Source organism: Athene noctua, chromosome 8 (assembly GCF_965140245.1).
Source record: "Athene noctua chromosome 8, bAthNoc1.hap1.1, whole genome shotgun sequence".
NCBI lineage: Eukaryota > Metazoa > Chordata > Aves > Strigiformes > Strigidae > Athene > Athene noctua.
This window is the reverse complement of record NC_134044.1, coordinates 27802992-27819237: the sequence shown is the minus strand read 5'-3', so window position 1 is coordinate 27819237 and position 16246 is coordinate 27802992. Positions and strand designations below refer to the sequence as shown.

The 16246-nt window shown below is 50.9% G+C and overlaps 1 protein-coding gene across 5 annotated transcripts in view; it reads left to right on the top strand.

Annotated features, from left to right (window-relative positions):
* The window catches only part of SCHIP1 (schwannomin interacting protein 1), a 181502-nt gene that overhangs the window by 140152 nt on the left and 25104 nt on the right, over positions 1-16246 (top strand). For 2 of the 5 annotated variants that reach the window (XM_074912691.1, XM_074912692.1), the window contains one exon: positions 1527-2069. In XM_074912691.1, coding sequence (XP_074768792.1) covers positions 1527-2069 — 543 coding nt within the window. Of the gene's footprint in view, positions 1-1341; positions 1417-1523; positions 2070-15246; positions 15271-16246 lie in introns of those variants that run through there. The other 3 variants (XM_074912693.1, XM_074912690.1, XM_074912698.1) reach the window with 3 other exon arrangements.

Here is a 16246-nt window from a genome sequence, read left to right as displayed (position 1 = left end):
AGCCCCAGCCCGTGCGCTGGCTCCCGGCAGCAGACAGGATCTTTTCCATCTCCCTCATGGCATCGCTGTTTCGGTACCAGCATGAGTTCCAGGGACTGAAATCACAACCCTCCGCAGAGCTGGGCCTCTGCTGCCAAAGAGATGAAGCTTGAATAAGAGTTGTAAACGGGTAGAGTAGGCACGTCCTCCCCCCGGCTCCTCCGGTCTATGATCTCCTCGGGATGAGCAGCTGCGTAGCAACGACTTCAAAAATCCCACGAGTTAACCTCCTGCAGATGTTTCCCTCCTTTCCCTCTTCCCTTTACCCAGTTTGGAAGAACTGAGAAGCCCAGGCTGGACTGCTGGCGTGCGGGCAGGGCACACGCAGCGCCGGAGCAGGGTGCCACGGGGGACAGGGCCCCCCCAGGCCCGTACCCCCTTGCCGGGTGTCTGCCCCCCCTACACGCTCCTGGGCATCACCCTCAGCATCCCCACACAACCTCAAGGATGTTTCTTTACGCAGCTTTCCCTACCCAAAAAAAATAAACTCTCAATCCAATTAAATGCTTGAGTTTAATGATAATTAAGACTAGTTGCTGGCTTTTCTTCTGCCACACCTCAGGGCTGGAAGGACATTGCCATCCTCTATATTCTTCCCCCGGTGTATCCACTAGGCCGGGTCTGTAGGGCTGTAGCCACCCAAAGATGAGAGGCTGGCCGGGTGCTGCTGTGTCTCCCAAATACCGCGCTGAAGGTGCTTTTCTGTCTGATTAATGCTCCCCATTTCGGCCACGCAGCCTTAAAAACTCTCCTCTCAAGGAATTTGGGCATGGGAACATTTGCACGTTAAACCTGGCTGTGGTGACGCGGAATGTATAAACTAGATTAGGGGGGGGTGTTTTTTAGTTATTTAGAGGCTGCTCTTGACTAGTTACTTTGCTGAAAAATTAAAAAAAAATAATAAAGGGGAAAGAAACGCAGAGCGCGAGGAGCGGTGATTTGTAACACGCGTCCCTCGGGGTGCGTGGCGGAGGATGCCACTCGCGTTTTAATGAACAATTACGCAAACCCGACCATCCTGAGCCTGACGCAGACGCGATGGCGAAAGGCGCCCCACGCCACCCCCTTTCCCAAAACGCCTCTTTTTTTTTTTTTTTCTTTTTTTCTTTTTTTCTTTTTTTCTTTTTTTTTTTTTTTCCCTTCTAAAACCTGTTCTCTGTAAGGCAAAACACCTTCTCCCACAGGCGGAGGCGCGGCCCCGGGCTCCCCCCACACAGCCCCACACACACACCCGGCGGCGGCACCGCCCCCCCCCGTTCCCTCCCTCTTTTTCCCTCCCTCTCTCCTCCCCGCTCCCGCCCGCCGAGGGCGCTGCGATCGCGGGGCCGCCGCCGCCTCCCGCCCGGGGCCGCCCCGTCGGCGGCAGCGGCGGCTCCGGTGAGGAGGGGGGGGCGGCCCCGGGAAAGGCGGGCGGGGGCCCCGCCGGGGCAGGGCCGGGCCGGTCCCGGTTTGTCTGACGCGGGGCCTCTCTCGCTTCTCTCCGGCAGGACTCCCGGGAGGATGGGATGGATTTAGGGAGCGACGCCGGCAGCAGCCGCTCCAGCTCGGAGTCCAACTCCAGCAAAGCCACGCCGTGCTCGGAGGGCAAGTCCTCGCCGTCCCCCAGCAGCCTGGACCTGGCGGCGCTGGAGGACTCGGAGGAGGAAGAGGAGGAGGAGGAGGAGGAGGAAGATGGGGGCTACCTGCCCTCCCCGCCGGCTCGCCGGGAGCCGCCGCGCTGCCCCGCCGGTGATGCCCGTTGCCGCCGGAGCGGCCCCCCCGCCGCCCCCCGCCCGCGGCCGCACCACCGCCCGCCGCCGCTGCCCCCCCAGGACCGGCGGCGCGGAGGAGGAGGAAGAGGAGGAGGAGGAGGAGGAGGCGGCGGCGGGGGAGCGGCGGGACCGGGCGGGCGGCGGGGGCGGCGGGGCGGCGGAGCGCAGCCCCCGCGGGAACCGCAGCCGCCGGCCATGGACTGGGCGGCCCTGGAGAGGCACCTGGCCGGGCTGCAGTGCCGGGAGCAGGAGCGGGGCCAACGGGCCAACCCCCCCTCGGTGAGTCGGGCCGGGAGGGCGGAGGAACGGGCGCGGCTCCCCCCCCCCAAGCCGGGGCGGAGACTCGCTGCCCGGCCGTGGGGGGCTCCGCCGGGGACCGGGCTGGGGGGACCGGAGGGGGGGGTGGCGGTGTGTGTCTTCCCCACGGGATGGGGGTGAAGGGGGTAAGTGCTCCCCCACACCCCCGGCGGGGTCTCCCGGGAAGGGGGAGGCTGGAGGGGGGTAACTTTCCCGGAGCATCCTTGGGATGCTTGGGAGGGGTTTTTTTTCCCACCATTTCTGCTGGTGTCTGTTCCCCTTCCCCAAGGGGTGATGAGAACCCGGTGTCAGCCCAGGTGAAACCCCCAAGCGTGTTTTGACAGAAAACCCCCCTAAATCGTCACGCGATCGCGTTAGCTCCACAGTGTTTTTAGGAATTGCACGGAACTTCTGAGGGGCAGCGGCGGTTGGATGAGCACCCGCCGGTGGCACCGCGCCGCTTGAGACTCTTCCATCACGTACGAATTAAAAAGAATCCACAAAATCTCCTGAAACCGCTGCAGGAGCCCTGGATGTGATGACACGCGTGATGAGAGATGGGTGCCTCACCCACGCCCTGCAGCCTCACCGCTGGCGCGCCTCGGGGCTTTTTTTTTTTTTTTAATTATTTTTCTTACGATTTTTTTTTTTTTTTCCTGAGGCATTCCATCCCCTTACTTCCTGTGAAGTCATCTGGCTCAGGAAGGTGGGGATTTCCCCCTAAATCTTTGAATTACAACTAATTGATGAGACATCTGGGTGGGTGCTGGATGTGATAAATAAGCTGGTAGAGGAGTGGGACAGCTGCTGTTGTAGGATGCTTTTTCCAAAGCCTGAACGTTGTGGCCTCAGTGCCCTGAGGAACTAACTGACAGGTAACATCCTTAATTACAGTCATTTGTGCAGAAACTCAGCTTTAAAAAAAAAAAAAAAAAAAAAAAAAAAGGCAGGGGAAAAAAAAAAAAAGAGCTCGCTTGTGGTTTGGGAGCTTATTTCTACAGTGTTATCTGATAAACTCCTGCTGCCTGAGAGCTGCTGGCAGCGTCTAGGTGCTGGAAACTCTTTGCCTCCGGGTATGTGCTTAACCAGATGAGGTGTCACCTAAGGAATTCTGCCTGTTCACCTCCTCCATCCTTCCGTTCCCTCCTGCGAGCACAAAGGCAGGAGGAGGCATTCACTCCTGCCTCACGCCCTGACTTGTCCTGCTGAGAGTTGGGGTGTGCGGCTTGTGCCTTGTCCTGGGCAGCACCCAGAGCTGCTTTGAACCATGAGGAGCGCCCAGGTTTGGGCATTGAGGAGCCCAACACCTTGGGAGCATCTCCCGGGAGTAGGGCTGAGCTGCCAGTCCTCTTACACTTGCAAGCAACTGGAGTTTTCTGCTCTGCAGACCTGAGTTTTTCAGTGTATGTGGGTCTGGAGAGTCTTTCCTCAACTCTCCACCCAACCAGCGGTCCTGGAGGCACCTTTTGAAAAAGAAGGTTTTTGCTTTGCTTTCCCAGCCTTGTCTTTGCTTCTGCGATGCCAGGATTCCCCTTCCCCTGGTGCACAGGGAGGAGGAGGAGGAGGTATTCCAGCTCTGCTTCTTCCATTCCCCTCCTGGGGCAAAGGGAAGGGGCTGTTGGCCGCAGCCCACACCCTCCAGGGAAGGGGCATTTTGCCTCCTTGCCAGCTCAGAGGAGATATTTGATGTGGCCCGTGGAACCACTGTCCCCTCCCACAGGTTTGGGCTCTGTCTGTAGCACCCCACGAGCTGTGGGGACTCGATGCCTTCAAGACTGACTAAAACCAGATTGAAGAGAAAATCTCTTTTTATTTTTTTGTCTCCTGACCTCGACGTTTTCCTGTGGTTTGGTATCTCGCTATTTATAACAAAGCCTTGCCTTGCCCTGCTGGAAGCCCAAGTGTTTGTAAATATGAAAATCATGAAGTGAAAACAGCCAGGAAGCAACTACAGAGAAGATGGACTAGCTTGCTCCAACTGCTAGCAGAATATATCAGAAAAAGGGAAAATTCAGTATTCTAGGCCTTGGCTGGCGTAGTCTAAATGATCTTGTCGCCAGGGATGTGATGTGAAAGCAGCTGTTGCTTTGAGTGGAAGCGTTTCTTGGGCTGGTTTAGGTTATCAGGAATCCAGGGTAGATGTTCTATTAAGGAAAATAAAATCTGGTGCAAGTCCTATAAAATTAGAGGAACAGAGACTTCCTTCTGCTGTCGGTGCTTATATTTAATTGTGCTTTTTTTGTGTGGATAAAAGAGAAGGTGGGGCAGAGGCCACCACGCTGGGATAGGAGTGACCTGGCACAGCTCTGCCCAGCTGGTGCTGTGCCCCTCAGCAGAGGGTCAGGCGTGGTGCTGGGTGCTGGCAGAGGAGCCCTGCCTGCTCCATCCCTGCCTCCTGTCCCCCCCCTGGCAGTGCCCGAAGCTGGTTTCTGGTGCTCCACAAGCCTGCAGTGACCTGTGCTGAGTCCTTGATGAGTCACAGGAGAAGGAAATTTGGTTTTCTGAGGAAACACTGAGATGGTTTTAGGAGGTTTTCTAGGCAAGGAAGATCTGAGCTGAAATGCTGTGAGAGATCAGGGAGAAATCAAAGTTTAAGCTGAAGAGGGCCCTTTGGTCGCATCTGTGTGTGCAGAGATCTACCCCATGTTGATGAGAAGGTTGGAGAAAGTGAATATTAATTATGTGGGAATGACTTGTGTAATTGCATCTGGAAACTAAACAGAACAAGCGAGACGTGAGGGCCAAGGCTGGTTTCTCAGGTTGCGGACAGGGTAGTGGTGCCTGAGAAGCTCCTACCAGGAACATTTGGGAAGAGGCTGGTGACTTCTGCTTGGCGTCAGCAGCCCCGTTAAAAGATTCTGGTGGAAGAACCACAGGTCTGGCTGGGTTGGATGGAGCTGGGCTGCGGGTCGGTCTGTCCTGGCCATGCCATGTCCATGGGCAGGTTGTTCTCAAGGTGTGGGCTTGCTGTAATGCCACCCAGGTCCCTAACGCTGCGTCAGTCTGGTGGGGTTCACGTGGGCCAGGTACCCATGGGAAGATGGTGTCTAGAAAGGGAGGATATTTCCCTCTTTGTCCCCAACCAAGGGTGAAATAACTGTTTCTGGAGCTGCAGTTTGGGCGGATGAGCTGCCTGCAAGGCCACTCTGACACGCAGAGGCCCAGTGGCTTGTGTCAGATGGCTCTTGAGTCTGCTGGACATCTACCTCAGAGAAGAAATGACTTTTTTTTTTTCTGAAGGCAGTTGATGCTTAGAAGTTTCATTAAGAAGATGCTTGGATCAATCTCATCACCCAGCTGCGTGAAGCCTGCCCCATTTTTTTTTTTTCCCTTTGCTCAACTCCTGGCTGTATCCAAAGCAGTAACAAATGTGCCGTGAGATGATTTATGGTGCTTAGGAGCTGTTGAGGTGCTTGGGAAGCAACAGCGCTCTGCTTGCTGTTTCACTAATGGCTCTAATAAAATCCAAATCAGCGTTAATGGTTTTAATATTCTTTCCATTGCATCTCCGAGGATGGTAATTACAATCAATAGGATGTATTTTCTGAAAATAATATCTGCAAATTCTGCAGTCAATTAAAAAAACACTTGCAGGAGAGGAAATGGCTCAGCCGGCCGACTCACCCTCGCAAAGAGACTTGGGTGCTTGTGACAGTCTGTAGATGGATGGCACTACCGAATGAATTATGCTGTCCACAAAGCAGGCTTATTGCGTGCAGTGGTGATAAAAGCTCATCCCTGCAGCCTCCAGGACTTCTGCAGAAGCGTTCTGTACAGGTAAGGGTGTGCTGGAGTCTATATTTTTCCTTTTCATCACTAAAATATTCCTGCATACACTGTCGAGACAGATATATGCCTCTTATCTGTACCTCTGGCAGCGCGTATAACGGATCGTGCATCAGCGCTCTCTGCCCAGACACGTAACTTTGCCTTAAGCGTGTGGGCTCGTGCATTTACAGTGTGTTAGGAAGCTAAATTTGTTTCATAGAATCACAGAGTGGTTTGGGTGGGAAGGGACCTCACAGCCCACCCAGTGCCACCCCCTGCCCCGGTCAGGGCCACCTTCCACTAGCCCAGGTTGCCCAAAGCCCCGTCCAACCTGGCCTTGAACCCTTCCAGGGAGGGGGCAGCCACAGCTGCTCTGGGCAGCCTGTGCCAGGGCCTCACCCCCCTCACAGGGGGGAATTTCTCCCTTAGATCTCATCTAAATCTCCCTCTGTCAGTTTAAACCCGTCACCCCTTGTCCTATCCCTACACCCTCTGATGAAGATCCCCCCCCCCCTTTCCCGCAGCCCCTCCCAGCCCTGGGGGGCCGCTCTAAGGTCTCCCCGGAGCCTTCTCTTCTCCAGCTGAACCCCCCAACTCTCCCAGCCTGTCCTCACAGGGGGGCTCCAGCCCCCCCAGCATCTCCGTGCCCTCCTCTGGCCCCGCTCCAGCAGGTCCGTGTCCTTCTGCTGTTGGTGCCCCAGAGCTGGACCCAGCCCTGCAGGGGGGTCTCCCAGAGCGGAGCAGAGGGGGAGAATCCCCCCCTGGCCCTGTGCCCACCCTGCTCTGGGTGCAGCCCAGCACACGGGGCCTTGCTGGGCTGCGAGTGCCCGTTGCTGCCCCACAGGCAGTTTTCCACCCCCGAACTCCCCCCAAGTCCCTCTCCTCGGGGCTGCTCTCACCCCGCTCCTTGCCCCCACCCATGCGTAAGGAGAAATGTGTAGACCAGGTTGGCAAGAGGAAGTACAGGACTGGAGCAACCAACAATGCTTCTGTGTCCCGCAGGCTCTTGTTAAAGCCATGCGAGGGTATCGGTGTAACAGGGCCGTCGGGAGCACAGGCTGGGATCAAAGCACGGAGCCTTGGTGTCAGGTGTTGCAAACCTTTGGTTTGCCTCAGTGCATTGTCTTTAGCATTTAGGGAGCAAATATTTGCTTGAAGATTGGCAGTGAGTTTGTTCTCACTTAAAATAAGTAATAATTGCTTGATTACGCTTGCTTAAAGTGTCTTCATCCCTAGATGATGTTTGGTGTCGGCTTGGCTACGACTGTTGGAAGCGGGCAGTAACTGCCAGATGTTTAGTGCCTGAAAGCAATTTTCCTCAGACAGGAACTGTCAGCGCATTAAATTCTGACACACTGATTTTGAAAATCAAACTTCTGGCTGGCAGGAAATTGCATTTCTGTCATTGCTACAGCGTAGAGGCCCAACAAGACCTTCTCTCTCCACCTGACGACTCTTTTACCTAGTCAGTTTGACCATTTAAGTCTTCATCAAGCAACTAAAGCAAGTCAGAGTCATGATAACAGAGGTTTTCCAGGGCAGTTCATTTGTTTTAAGGTTTAGCTGACACGCAAAGCAAACCTTTTAGCTGTGGAAAATACTGTCGTTCCAGTCAAACCAGGGGTTTGTGTTTGCTCTGTGCCAGTGTCCCCGCGGTGTCCCTGGGTGTGGGGGACCTGCGGGGATGGATTGCAGTGGGTGATGCATCGCTGCCAGGTTCTGCTGTGAAGGAATCAAAGTATTGTACTTTGGCCACTTTCCACCCAGCTCAAAGGTTAGATGAGGCTGGCGAGATATTAACGACTCTGCCAAAGTGTGTAATGTCATTAGGCTAAGAAAACATCTATAGGTACTCTAAAGTGCTTGTTGCTTGAAGAGCGTTGGTAATTACGTAGATCGGGAAGATGTATGTTTGCTGCTTCTGAAACTGGGCCAGGCAAAATGCCTGCGATTAATAATCTTGAGGAAAAACTTTATCTCCATTGCTGCTGCAGATGCCTTTCATTAAAGAAAGTGCTAAACACATGGGGTGACAACATACAGATTCTTTTTTGATGAATGATTCTCCTCTATCCGAGCATTGCTATTCCGTGAATTCCTCGGTGTGATGGAGCCCGGCGAGCTGGCAGCGCTCCCCGGCCGATTGGTAAGTGTGGGATGTGGAAATCGCCGGAAAAAGCTGAAAAAGTTGGGTTGTTCTCATGCTAATTGTGTTGCAGGCAACGATAAATCTCTCTTTAATGCGCTTGTATGCGATACTGAAAAGTGCTAGTCGTGGTGCTGGCTGTGCAAGGCCAATGAGGTGTGTTTTAAGAGTATTTTTGGTGTTGGGTATCGTAAGTAGCAAACGCTAAGGATTCCCAAGGAGAGAAGTGAACCTATGTCAAAGTCAAAATTTTTATCATCTCAGAGTGGTGTAATCCTGAAATTGAGGGATTCTGCAGTCTGGAGCCCTGTACCCCTCCCCTACTTTTAAATTCCCACTTAAACCTGAGTGAGTATCTTGGGCTGAAATGGCAGTGGGCAGCAGGAATGCTTGTTTGACAGGATAATAATTATGTACTTGTACATCTGTTTCTTGCATATTGGGTGTGATAAATGCAAGGGAAGTGTTTTTTAATTCTCAGACCCGATCTCTTCTGCGTAAAACCTGTTATTTTTACTACTGAGGGACAGCAGTTACTGCGCTTGCACTCAGGAGTAGGACAGGGTGTCTGTAACACCTGGCGCTGGGGAAAATAATGGTGTGTGTGGAGAGAGAAATTATAGGCAGAGGGTATTTAAAAACCATGTGAAAAGAAACTGCAAGTCAAACCACATTGCAGATCTACCGAGGAGCCCTCGAAAGCCAGACTAGCTCCATCCCGGCAGCGACTGCCAGAGCTGCTGCTGACAAAGCCTTTCAGGAACAAGTATTAAACTCACCAGGCCCTCAAACTCTCGCCGGCACTTAGAAAAGGTAATAAAATAAATGTAGTGAGCAGAAAGCGATAGGGTTGAAGTCTAACCAGGCAGAGATTGCTGGAGGAGCTGAAAGCAGGGATTTTGCTAAGCATGGAGCAGCCCCTCCTGCCCTGCCGGCATCAGCCCCCACGCAGCAGGAAGGCAAGCGGTCCTGGGTCTGGCGTGGAGAAATTTTTTTGTGATCCTGCATCTCTGGGGCAGGACTGTCCTGAACTCCGGAGCTAATGATCGTGGTTATTGCACAAAGACCTCGAGCGTGTCTGCGGAAACTCCCTACTTAATTGTCTTAAATAATGCGCCAAATACCCCCAAAACCTTACCTAGTATGTTTATATTAACAGCAGAATTCGCTTAGCGGTGATATGGCCAGGAAGAATTGTGATTTATTTCCTTCCTTTTCTCTGCTTGGATTTTGTATTAACGGGCCGCTGGTTGGAAAATAAAGTGCGTTACTTGCTTATTTTTTAAAGTTTGTGTAGAAACTGGAGAGAAAGAACTGGGTTCTGGCTGCATTCAGGGCATCACTTCTACTACTACCTAACAGCAAAAAAAAAAAAAAAATCAGTAAAATTTCATGTCAGTGATATAGAGCACCCATTTGTAGTGCTGGTGCACGGGCGGGCAGCTCAGTATTTATCTGTGCACAAACACACCAAGCCCAAAGGGGGTTGCAAGACATACTTGAGGTCTACTCTCTCATCTTAAGAAAGCAAAGGATAAATAAATAGCCAAAGTGAGCTTCCCTGCGCTGTGTGATCCAGTTTGTAAATGCTTGTACGTGAGATAAACCGTTGACCAATATTTGGGCTAAGCTGCCTTTTGAGAAGGTAAAATAAACTTTCTGAACTCCAAACCCGTTTGTGTTTGAACAGGTACAACTTTCTCTCCTGAAATAAAACTTTTCCTTTCTTGTGTCAGGGGATTTCAGGTTGGTAACTACGTTAACAAATCAGCTTGTGCACTTAGCTGTGCAAATTACTGTGCCTGCAGCATGGCCAGGACGTGGCGGTGCAGCTGAAAGGTTTACAGGGAGCACCGTTTTGGTTGGAAAAATGGACTTTTATGATGCTTTTTGAAGGGAAAGTCTGTTGTGAGGGTGTATAAAATTCCCGTGTTAAGTTACCAAAGTTAGGTATAACCACCACTGGGAGGAAATCTGATCTCCCAGTTTCACCCAGTGACTCAGTATAGGTATTTATTTTTCTAAAACAAATAGCTGTTTGAAATAACCGCATCATCTGATCACTTCAGTGTTTTCCAAGAGTGACTCCCTTGGACCACGAGTTACCGTGGCTGCTCCCCCAGCGAGGTGTCCCCCAGCCCAGCATCGCAGCTGCGGGGCAGAATGACGCCGCTGAGGAGCGGCTGCGGCTTCTCCAGCAGCGGGGTTTGCTCTGTTTTGGCTGTTAAATCTGCAAATAATTCCGCTTTTGCATGAGAGGTTTCCTTAGCTGTAACTAAAAAGATCTGAAAATGTTTCTTCCAGCTCGCACGCTAACCCGGACCTGAAATCGATGCCGCTTCTGTAAGCAAAGCGCCGATGGCTTCGGTAGAAAACGAGTTTCCCTCTTGCAATTATCTGTAGTTGTTACCGTAGACGTGAGGTGCTACATAATCACTCTTCTCTTCAAGGGTTTCCAGCTTTTTCAAGTGCTTGTATCATTTTGGGGTGCTTTGTCTTTCCCTGTCACGCCTATGGAGTTATTTGCGTCACAGAAGTGGTAGATCTTATTTATATCACCGATTTGGGTTCCTGCTCAGTGATCTATAGATCTCCTCTAAACGAGAAAGTCACGCCAAGGCCATTTATTTCAGCTCATCCGTGCTTTGTTAAAATGAAATCCAAGCGTTCGGCTGGGCTGGAGGAAATAGCTGCAATTCAGAGGGGTTGGGGAGGAAAGGGAAGTGCTGGGCTGAGATTTAATCCTCTCTTAGCTGGTAGATGGCAACGCTAAAAAAGGAGAACTATATTAAAGTGCTTAATTCTTTATGCACACAAAAGCTGCTAGTATGTGCGGTCCGTAGGGAATTGAAATGCTTTTAGTGAGTTATTAAAAATTTAATCTAAACTTTTTATTTAATGTAATGCCTATATTGAATTTATTAAAGAGGGACTTGGGGAAATACCAGAGTTCTGTTACCTGAGTCAGGTGTGGCCATCCTCTTCTCTGTCTCCTTTGCCCGATAGGAGTTTGGTGACAAACTCTTCTTAGTAGTTTTGAAAAAGAATTAATCGGTGAAACATTTTTCCTTACTGAATTCTCTACGCTGTGCATTTGCATTAATACATAATATCCAGCAGCTTAGCGTATATCCTGGCGTGGCCTTTTCTTACGTCTTCTGCTTTCTCATCTATTATTTCTCAGGCTGGAAATTGTAAAGCCAGCTTCTAGCTGTGCCTTGCAGAGATGAAAGAGGCCTTTCCCTAGGAGGAAGACTCCCAGCTTGTTACTTCTGTAGGCTGACCTGGGACCTCCCGGGAGCAGCAGGGAAACATCCTGTAACCTTGAAAAAAAAAAAATAAATTCCAGGACCTTTTCCAGTCGTCTGATTCTGGGAAGGGCAAAGTCGGTGAAAATCAGGGCATGCGCCTGCAAACCAGAGCTCTGTACAGCCTTGTCCTCCTCTTCTCTTGGAAATCTTTTAAAACGTAGCCTCAAAAGACCAAACTAGCTAATATTTGCATACCTTAAGAGTATCTAAATTGCACGCAAAGGTTGCTCAGGAGCTTATCCAGTCGTCCTCTCTGCACAAAGGCTGGATGAGCTATACCATTTTCCCAAGAAATATCAGTCCAAGCTGTCCTTAAGACGTGTGTACGAGGGTTTCCCACGTCTTACAGATAGTACCGTCTGTCCCTATATGCCATGGTGCCATATACATAGATATATTTCACTTGAGGCAAGTGAGATTTTGCAGTGCTGGTCCCCATCCCAGCCCCCGGCACGGCTCGGTCCCACACGAAGCAGGAAGCTGTGTCATCCTTAGGGATGGCTCTGCATTCCCATCTGCTCCAGCACTTCATTAGCAGTCCCTCCTACCTTGTTATCTGCACGCTTTTGGACTCATGAAATGATTTAGATGTAGAATTAGCTGAAGGTTAATATCACTGAAATTGCTGATACTATTAATAGATGCTGGAGAGCTGCTGCGGCATCCAAAAACTCTTCCGATGGCTTCAGCAGCCAGGCTGAGCCACACGCCCAGGAGGCTGGAGTTTGTCTGTAGAATATAACGTGCTGCTTAATGCATGTCTGGTAATGATTTATATTTGTGTTTTGCACCGCACCAAACAAAACCAGAATCAAGGCTGGAGTAGTTTGATGTCTGGATCTGACCCTGCAGATGTCCCTGCCCGGATGTCCCCCTCACCCCAGTGATGCAGCAGTTACTGTAGCTTTGTTTAAAAATTTTTAGCTGGTTAATGTAATGTATTTGGAGGAAAACTAGTAAACATGTAACATAGCACATGTCTGGCAGAGAAATAACAGCTTCTGGTAAAATAAACTTTCCACAAGGCTCTTTTCTGGGTGCCTTGGACGTGCTGCTGCTGTTTCCAGCGTGGCGATGAGTACTCCTCGGAGTAACACCCACCGCAGCCAAGCAAAGCGCTCCTCCAGCTCCCCAGAGCAGCGCCCTGAGAGCTGGGGGAGAGTTTATTTTGTAACTTTAAGCTGTAATTGCTTTGCTGTGGCAGCCAGCATTCTCATGGCCTTCTCTTTTTCCTCCCACGGCTCAGGTATTTGCTCTGCCTCGTTCCTTTCAAGCTGTGCCATGACGGGCTTCAGGCCAGACCTGGGCTCTGCTCCCTACGTGGGGTGTTGATGCAAGCCCCTGCCACCCCAGCTGGCCAGGGTACGGCTTCCCACAGACCAGACATGCAGAAATATGGGCCCCAAGTGAGGACAAGCAAAATGCCAAACAATTTCATTTATTATAAAGAGCTTTGCTTTGCTCTCTCCGGGTTGGTGCGTCAGTAGCTTGGAGTGAACGGTGACCCGTCAGGTGCCAAAGCCAACTTCTCCGGAGCAGCTGACCACCACGAAGGGCGAGGACAGGCCACGCAGCTTTCTCTGACCTCCAGCAGTAGGTCTTTGGGCCAAGAGGCATTTTCCCCAGGCTTGGTAGAGAGCTGAGAGGAGACCCCGCCAGCCCAGGGGAAGGTGCAGGGGTGGCCGTGCAGGTGTGCCAGCTGTTTTCTGCAGTGATGCTCCTTGGTGTGGAGGTGCTGGTGAAAGGGTGACCGTGATTCCTCGCTTTACAGACCAGAGCTCCTGCCTGGCTGTTGCTCTGTGCTCCGCTTTCCTGTTAAAATGCCATTTATTATCCTTTTGCTCTGGGCTCGCAGCTCCCAGCGGAGGTGATGGAGAGAGAAGCTGTGTGGCAGAAAGCAAATACCTTCTCTGAGTGTTTTCTTTCTGTGAGCAGCTTTTCCCCAGCTCCTTTTGCACTGATAGTTTGGTAAAATCCAAAAATATAAACTGTCATTTCTCTGTGGAGGGAGTGAGGCCCAGAAACAGCTTCTGCTTAATGGCATATGGGGAGGTTGTGCCAATACCTGATTGCTGGGGAGTTCCTGAAGCTTTGCAAAAACATCCCTGGGCTTGTTTGCAAAAGGCAGGGCTTAGTCCGAGAGGCACCTCAGCCTACCCTGGTGATGCAGAGGTGTAATGATGGATTTAATGTCCCTGATATTAAACTCGGGAATCCAATATACCATTAAATGCCAAGGCTGTGGTAGGGCACGGGATGGGGTGAGTGCTCCGATTCCCCCGATCAGCTGCAAGGGCTGAAATCAGGCCAAGGCAGGGGTTTTATCTGCAGCACTGCTCTCTTTTCTTCTTTATATTCGACTTCTCGTTTGTCTTCACAAGTGTTGAAGTACCAAAGCCTTATTTCACTGCTTAATTATCATTATTCCATTTAAACTTGAAAATTATACTGGAGTAGTGCGCAGAGCCTGAGCGCATTGTGTGTGCGTTAGTTCTGCTGGAGAAGGGGCTTGGAGAGATGAATGCTGTTTCGGGTGAATGTGATGCTTAGAGAAGCTCAGAAGACAGCCCTTATCATGAGAACAAATGGTAATTCTCTGCGTTTTGGCCTCGGGAACAAGGAGCCACTGTGTGCAAATGCGGCCCCGCTGTGCCGGGGTGACGGGCTGCTCCCAGGTATTTTGAGCTTTTCCAGGGATTGTCACATTGGAAAGCTGCAGGGTGAGCAGGTGGCGGAGCCTTGCAAAGGGACGGCTTTGGACGAGGTGGCCCTGGGACGTTCCCCCAGCACCCACCAGCCTGCAGCAAAGCCTGGGCGGTGTGGGCACGGGGCTGCTCCACGTCTGCTGGGCTCCGAGGGGCTGGTGTCACTTGTGTCCCCTCGGCAAGGCGATGGCCCTGCTTGCTCTTGGGGCTGGCTTGCTGGAGCGTGGAAGAACTGGTGGGATGCTGTAATTACAATTAACACCGGTGCGGGGGAAGATGGGGAGGATGGGGCCGGTGAGGCTGTGGAGGGGGTTCCCTCCAGGCTAAGCTGTGTTTGGTTATTGATCCCTCCACTGTCCTGTGCCTTCATCCCAAGGTAAAACACTGCACGCTGGCCCTTACCCTTTCTGCTCAGCCAAATTAATCCTCCAGAAGCAAGCGCTGCCTTTGCTGGGTGCTCCTGCTGTCAGTGACTCGATCATCACTTGACTCAAAGGCTCAATTTTGACACAAAGATGGTGTAAGTAAAAAAAAAAAAACAAAACACCAAAAAACAAAACAAAAAAAACCCCACCAACCACCACTATATATAATAAACCTCTCACGTGCCTGTCTGTCAATATTGGTTCAATTCCAGCAGACACCCTAAAATGAATCACCCGTGATCTTTATTCTGTTTAAAGACTCACAGAAAACAATACACCGTATTATTAGTAGAAGCTGGAGGCTGCCAGAGCAAGTCTGCTCGGAGGAAAAGAGTGCCTGAGGCAGAACAGGAGAGGGGAAAAAAATCTGATTTAAGAGACAAGAGTCATTCTTTTGCTCTTATATGGTGCTGCTCTGCCACCAGGCAGCAGCCCCGCGTGGCTCCCTCGCTCCATGACTAATAAGGCTCAGCTGGGATCCACCCTTGCTTATCCTGTTATTTTTAGCTTTTTCCAACCTCATGCTCAGTGTGCCTGCCCTACCAAAGGGGTTATAACTTCACCTCGTGTTTTAAATACTGGTTTTGCAGCCTGGCAGTCTCTCGTGGAGGGCTGTGGTGTCAGGAACGGGCAGGGATGGGGTTTCTTATCGCTGATGGTATTGGTTTGGGAGCTTATAACTGATGTCCATTGCGAAATGCACCGTGCCCATTCAGTGTAAGCAGCTTTCCGACCTGCAGGCTGCTGCAGCACAAGAGGATTATTATTTTTTCTTTCTCAAGTGACAGTGGGGTTGGGAGTCAGACTCGGAAAATCAGCTTTACATCTGTTTTCTGAAAAACTGAAAGCGTAAACCAAACCTAAAGCAAGAGCCAGGCTTTGCTCGTATGGACCTGGGTTTGTTCCCACACAGTAATCGCATCCTTCTAAAATACCCTGATCTTGGGGTCTGAACCTCTCTGATTTTTGGAGAGTTGTGTACATAAGTAGACACCCCACCCCACCAAAAAAAAAAAGAAAAAAAGAGTAGATTTCTGCCAGGCTGTGTCAGTAAGCTTGGAGTTATGGACATCAGACTTTGGAGCTGTGTGAAAAATCCCCTTCTGTCTATTTTTATCCCGACCGTGACTCAGAGGGAGGTTTGTCTCCATAAACTCACACTTTTATTGCAGAAGCATGTAAAGGACACTGCTGTTACCTGTTTGCATTAGTATATTTATATTTATGGTATTTGGCTCGGTTTGAAAAAGAAACTTCATCTCGGAGTGAGTTTGGAGTATGGTTTGTTTACTTCTTCAGCCTGCAAGTCCCCATTCTGTGCTTTTACCATCCATTCTGCAATTAAAATGAGCTGCAAAATAGCGCCAGCCCATAAACAAGCCCTCGGAACCCTTCCCTGCTGGAAAGCACAAGGGGAATGGAAAGGGATAGACAGGCTGGAGGCAGCCGGTGGCAGGATAATCCCACCCCCATCCACAGATGTTGTCCTCTGACTCCTCTGGGGTCGGTGGCTTAATTTATAGTTGATAACTCAGTGCTTAATTTTTTGTTATTGGCTGAACACAGGCGCAGCCTGTTGGTACACGCCACGCTGAAGACTAATTAATGGCCCGTATTTACATGCAGGTTGTACTGCTGTCTGCCTGCCTGCACGGCCAGGCTGGAGTTTTGGGGACTTTGCCGCAATTAAAAGGGCTTAATATTTCATCCAGAAATTGCTTTTGGCCCCAGACCAGTAGCTTAATAGTTACTAAGTGTTGAGCATGGGACGTGGGATTTCTGTATGTGCTTCCAACTCGTCAAC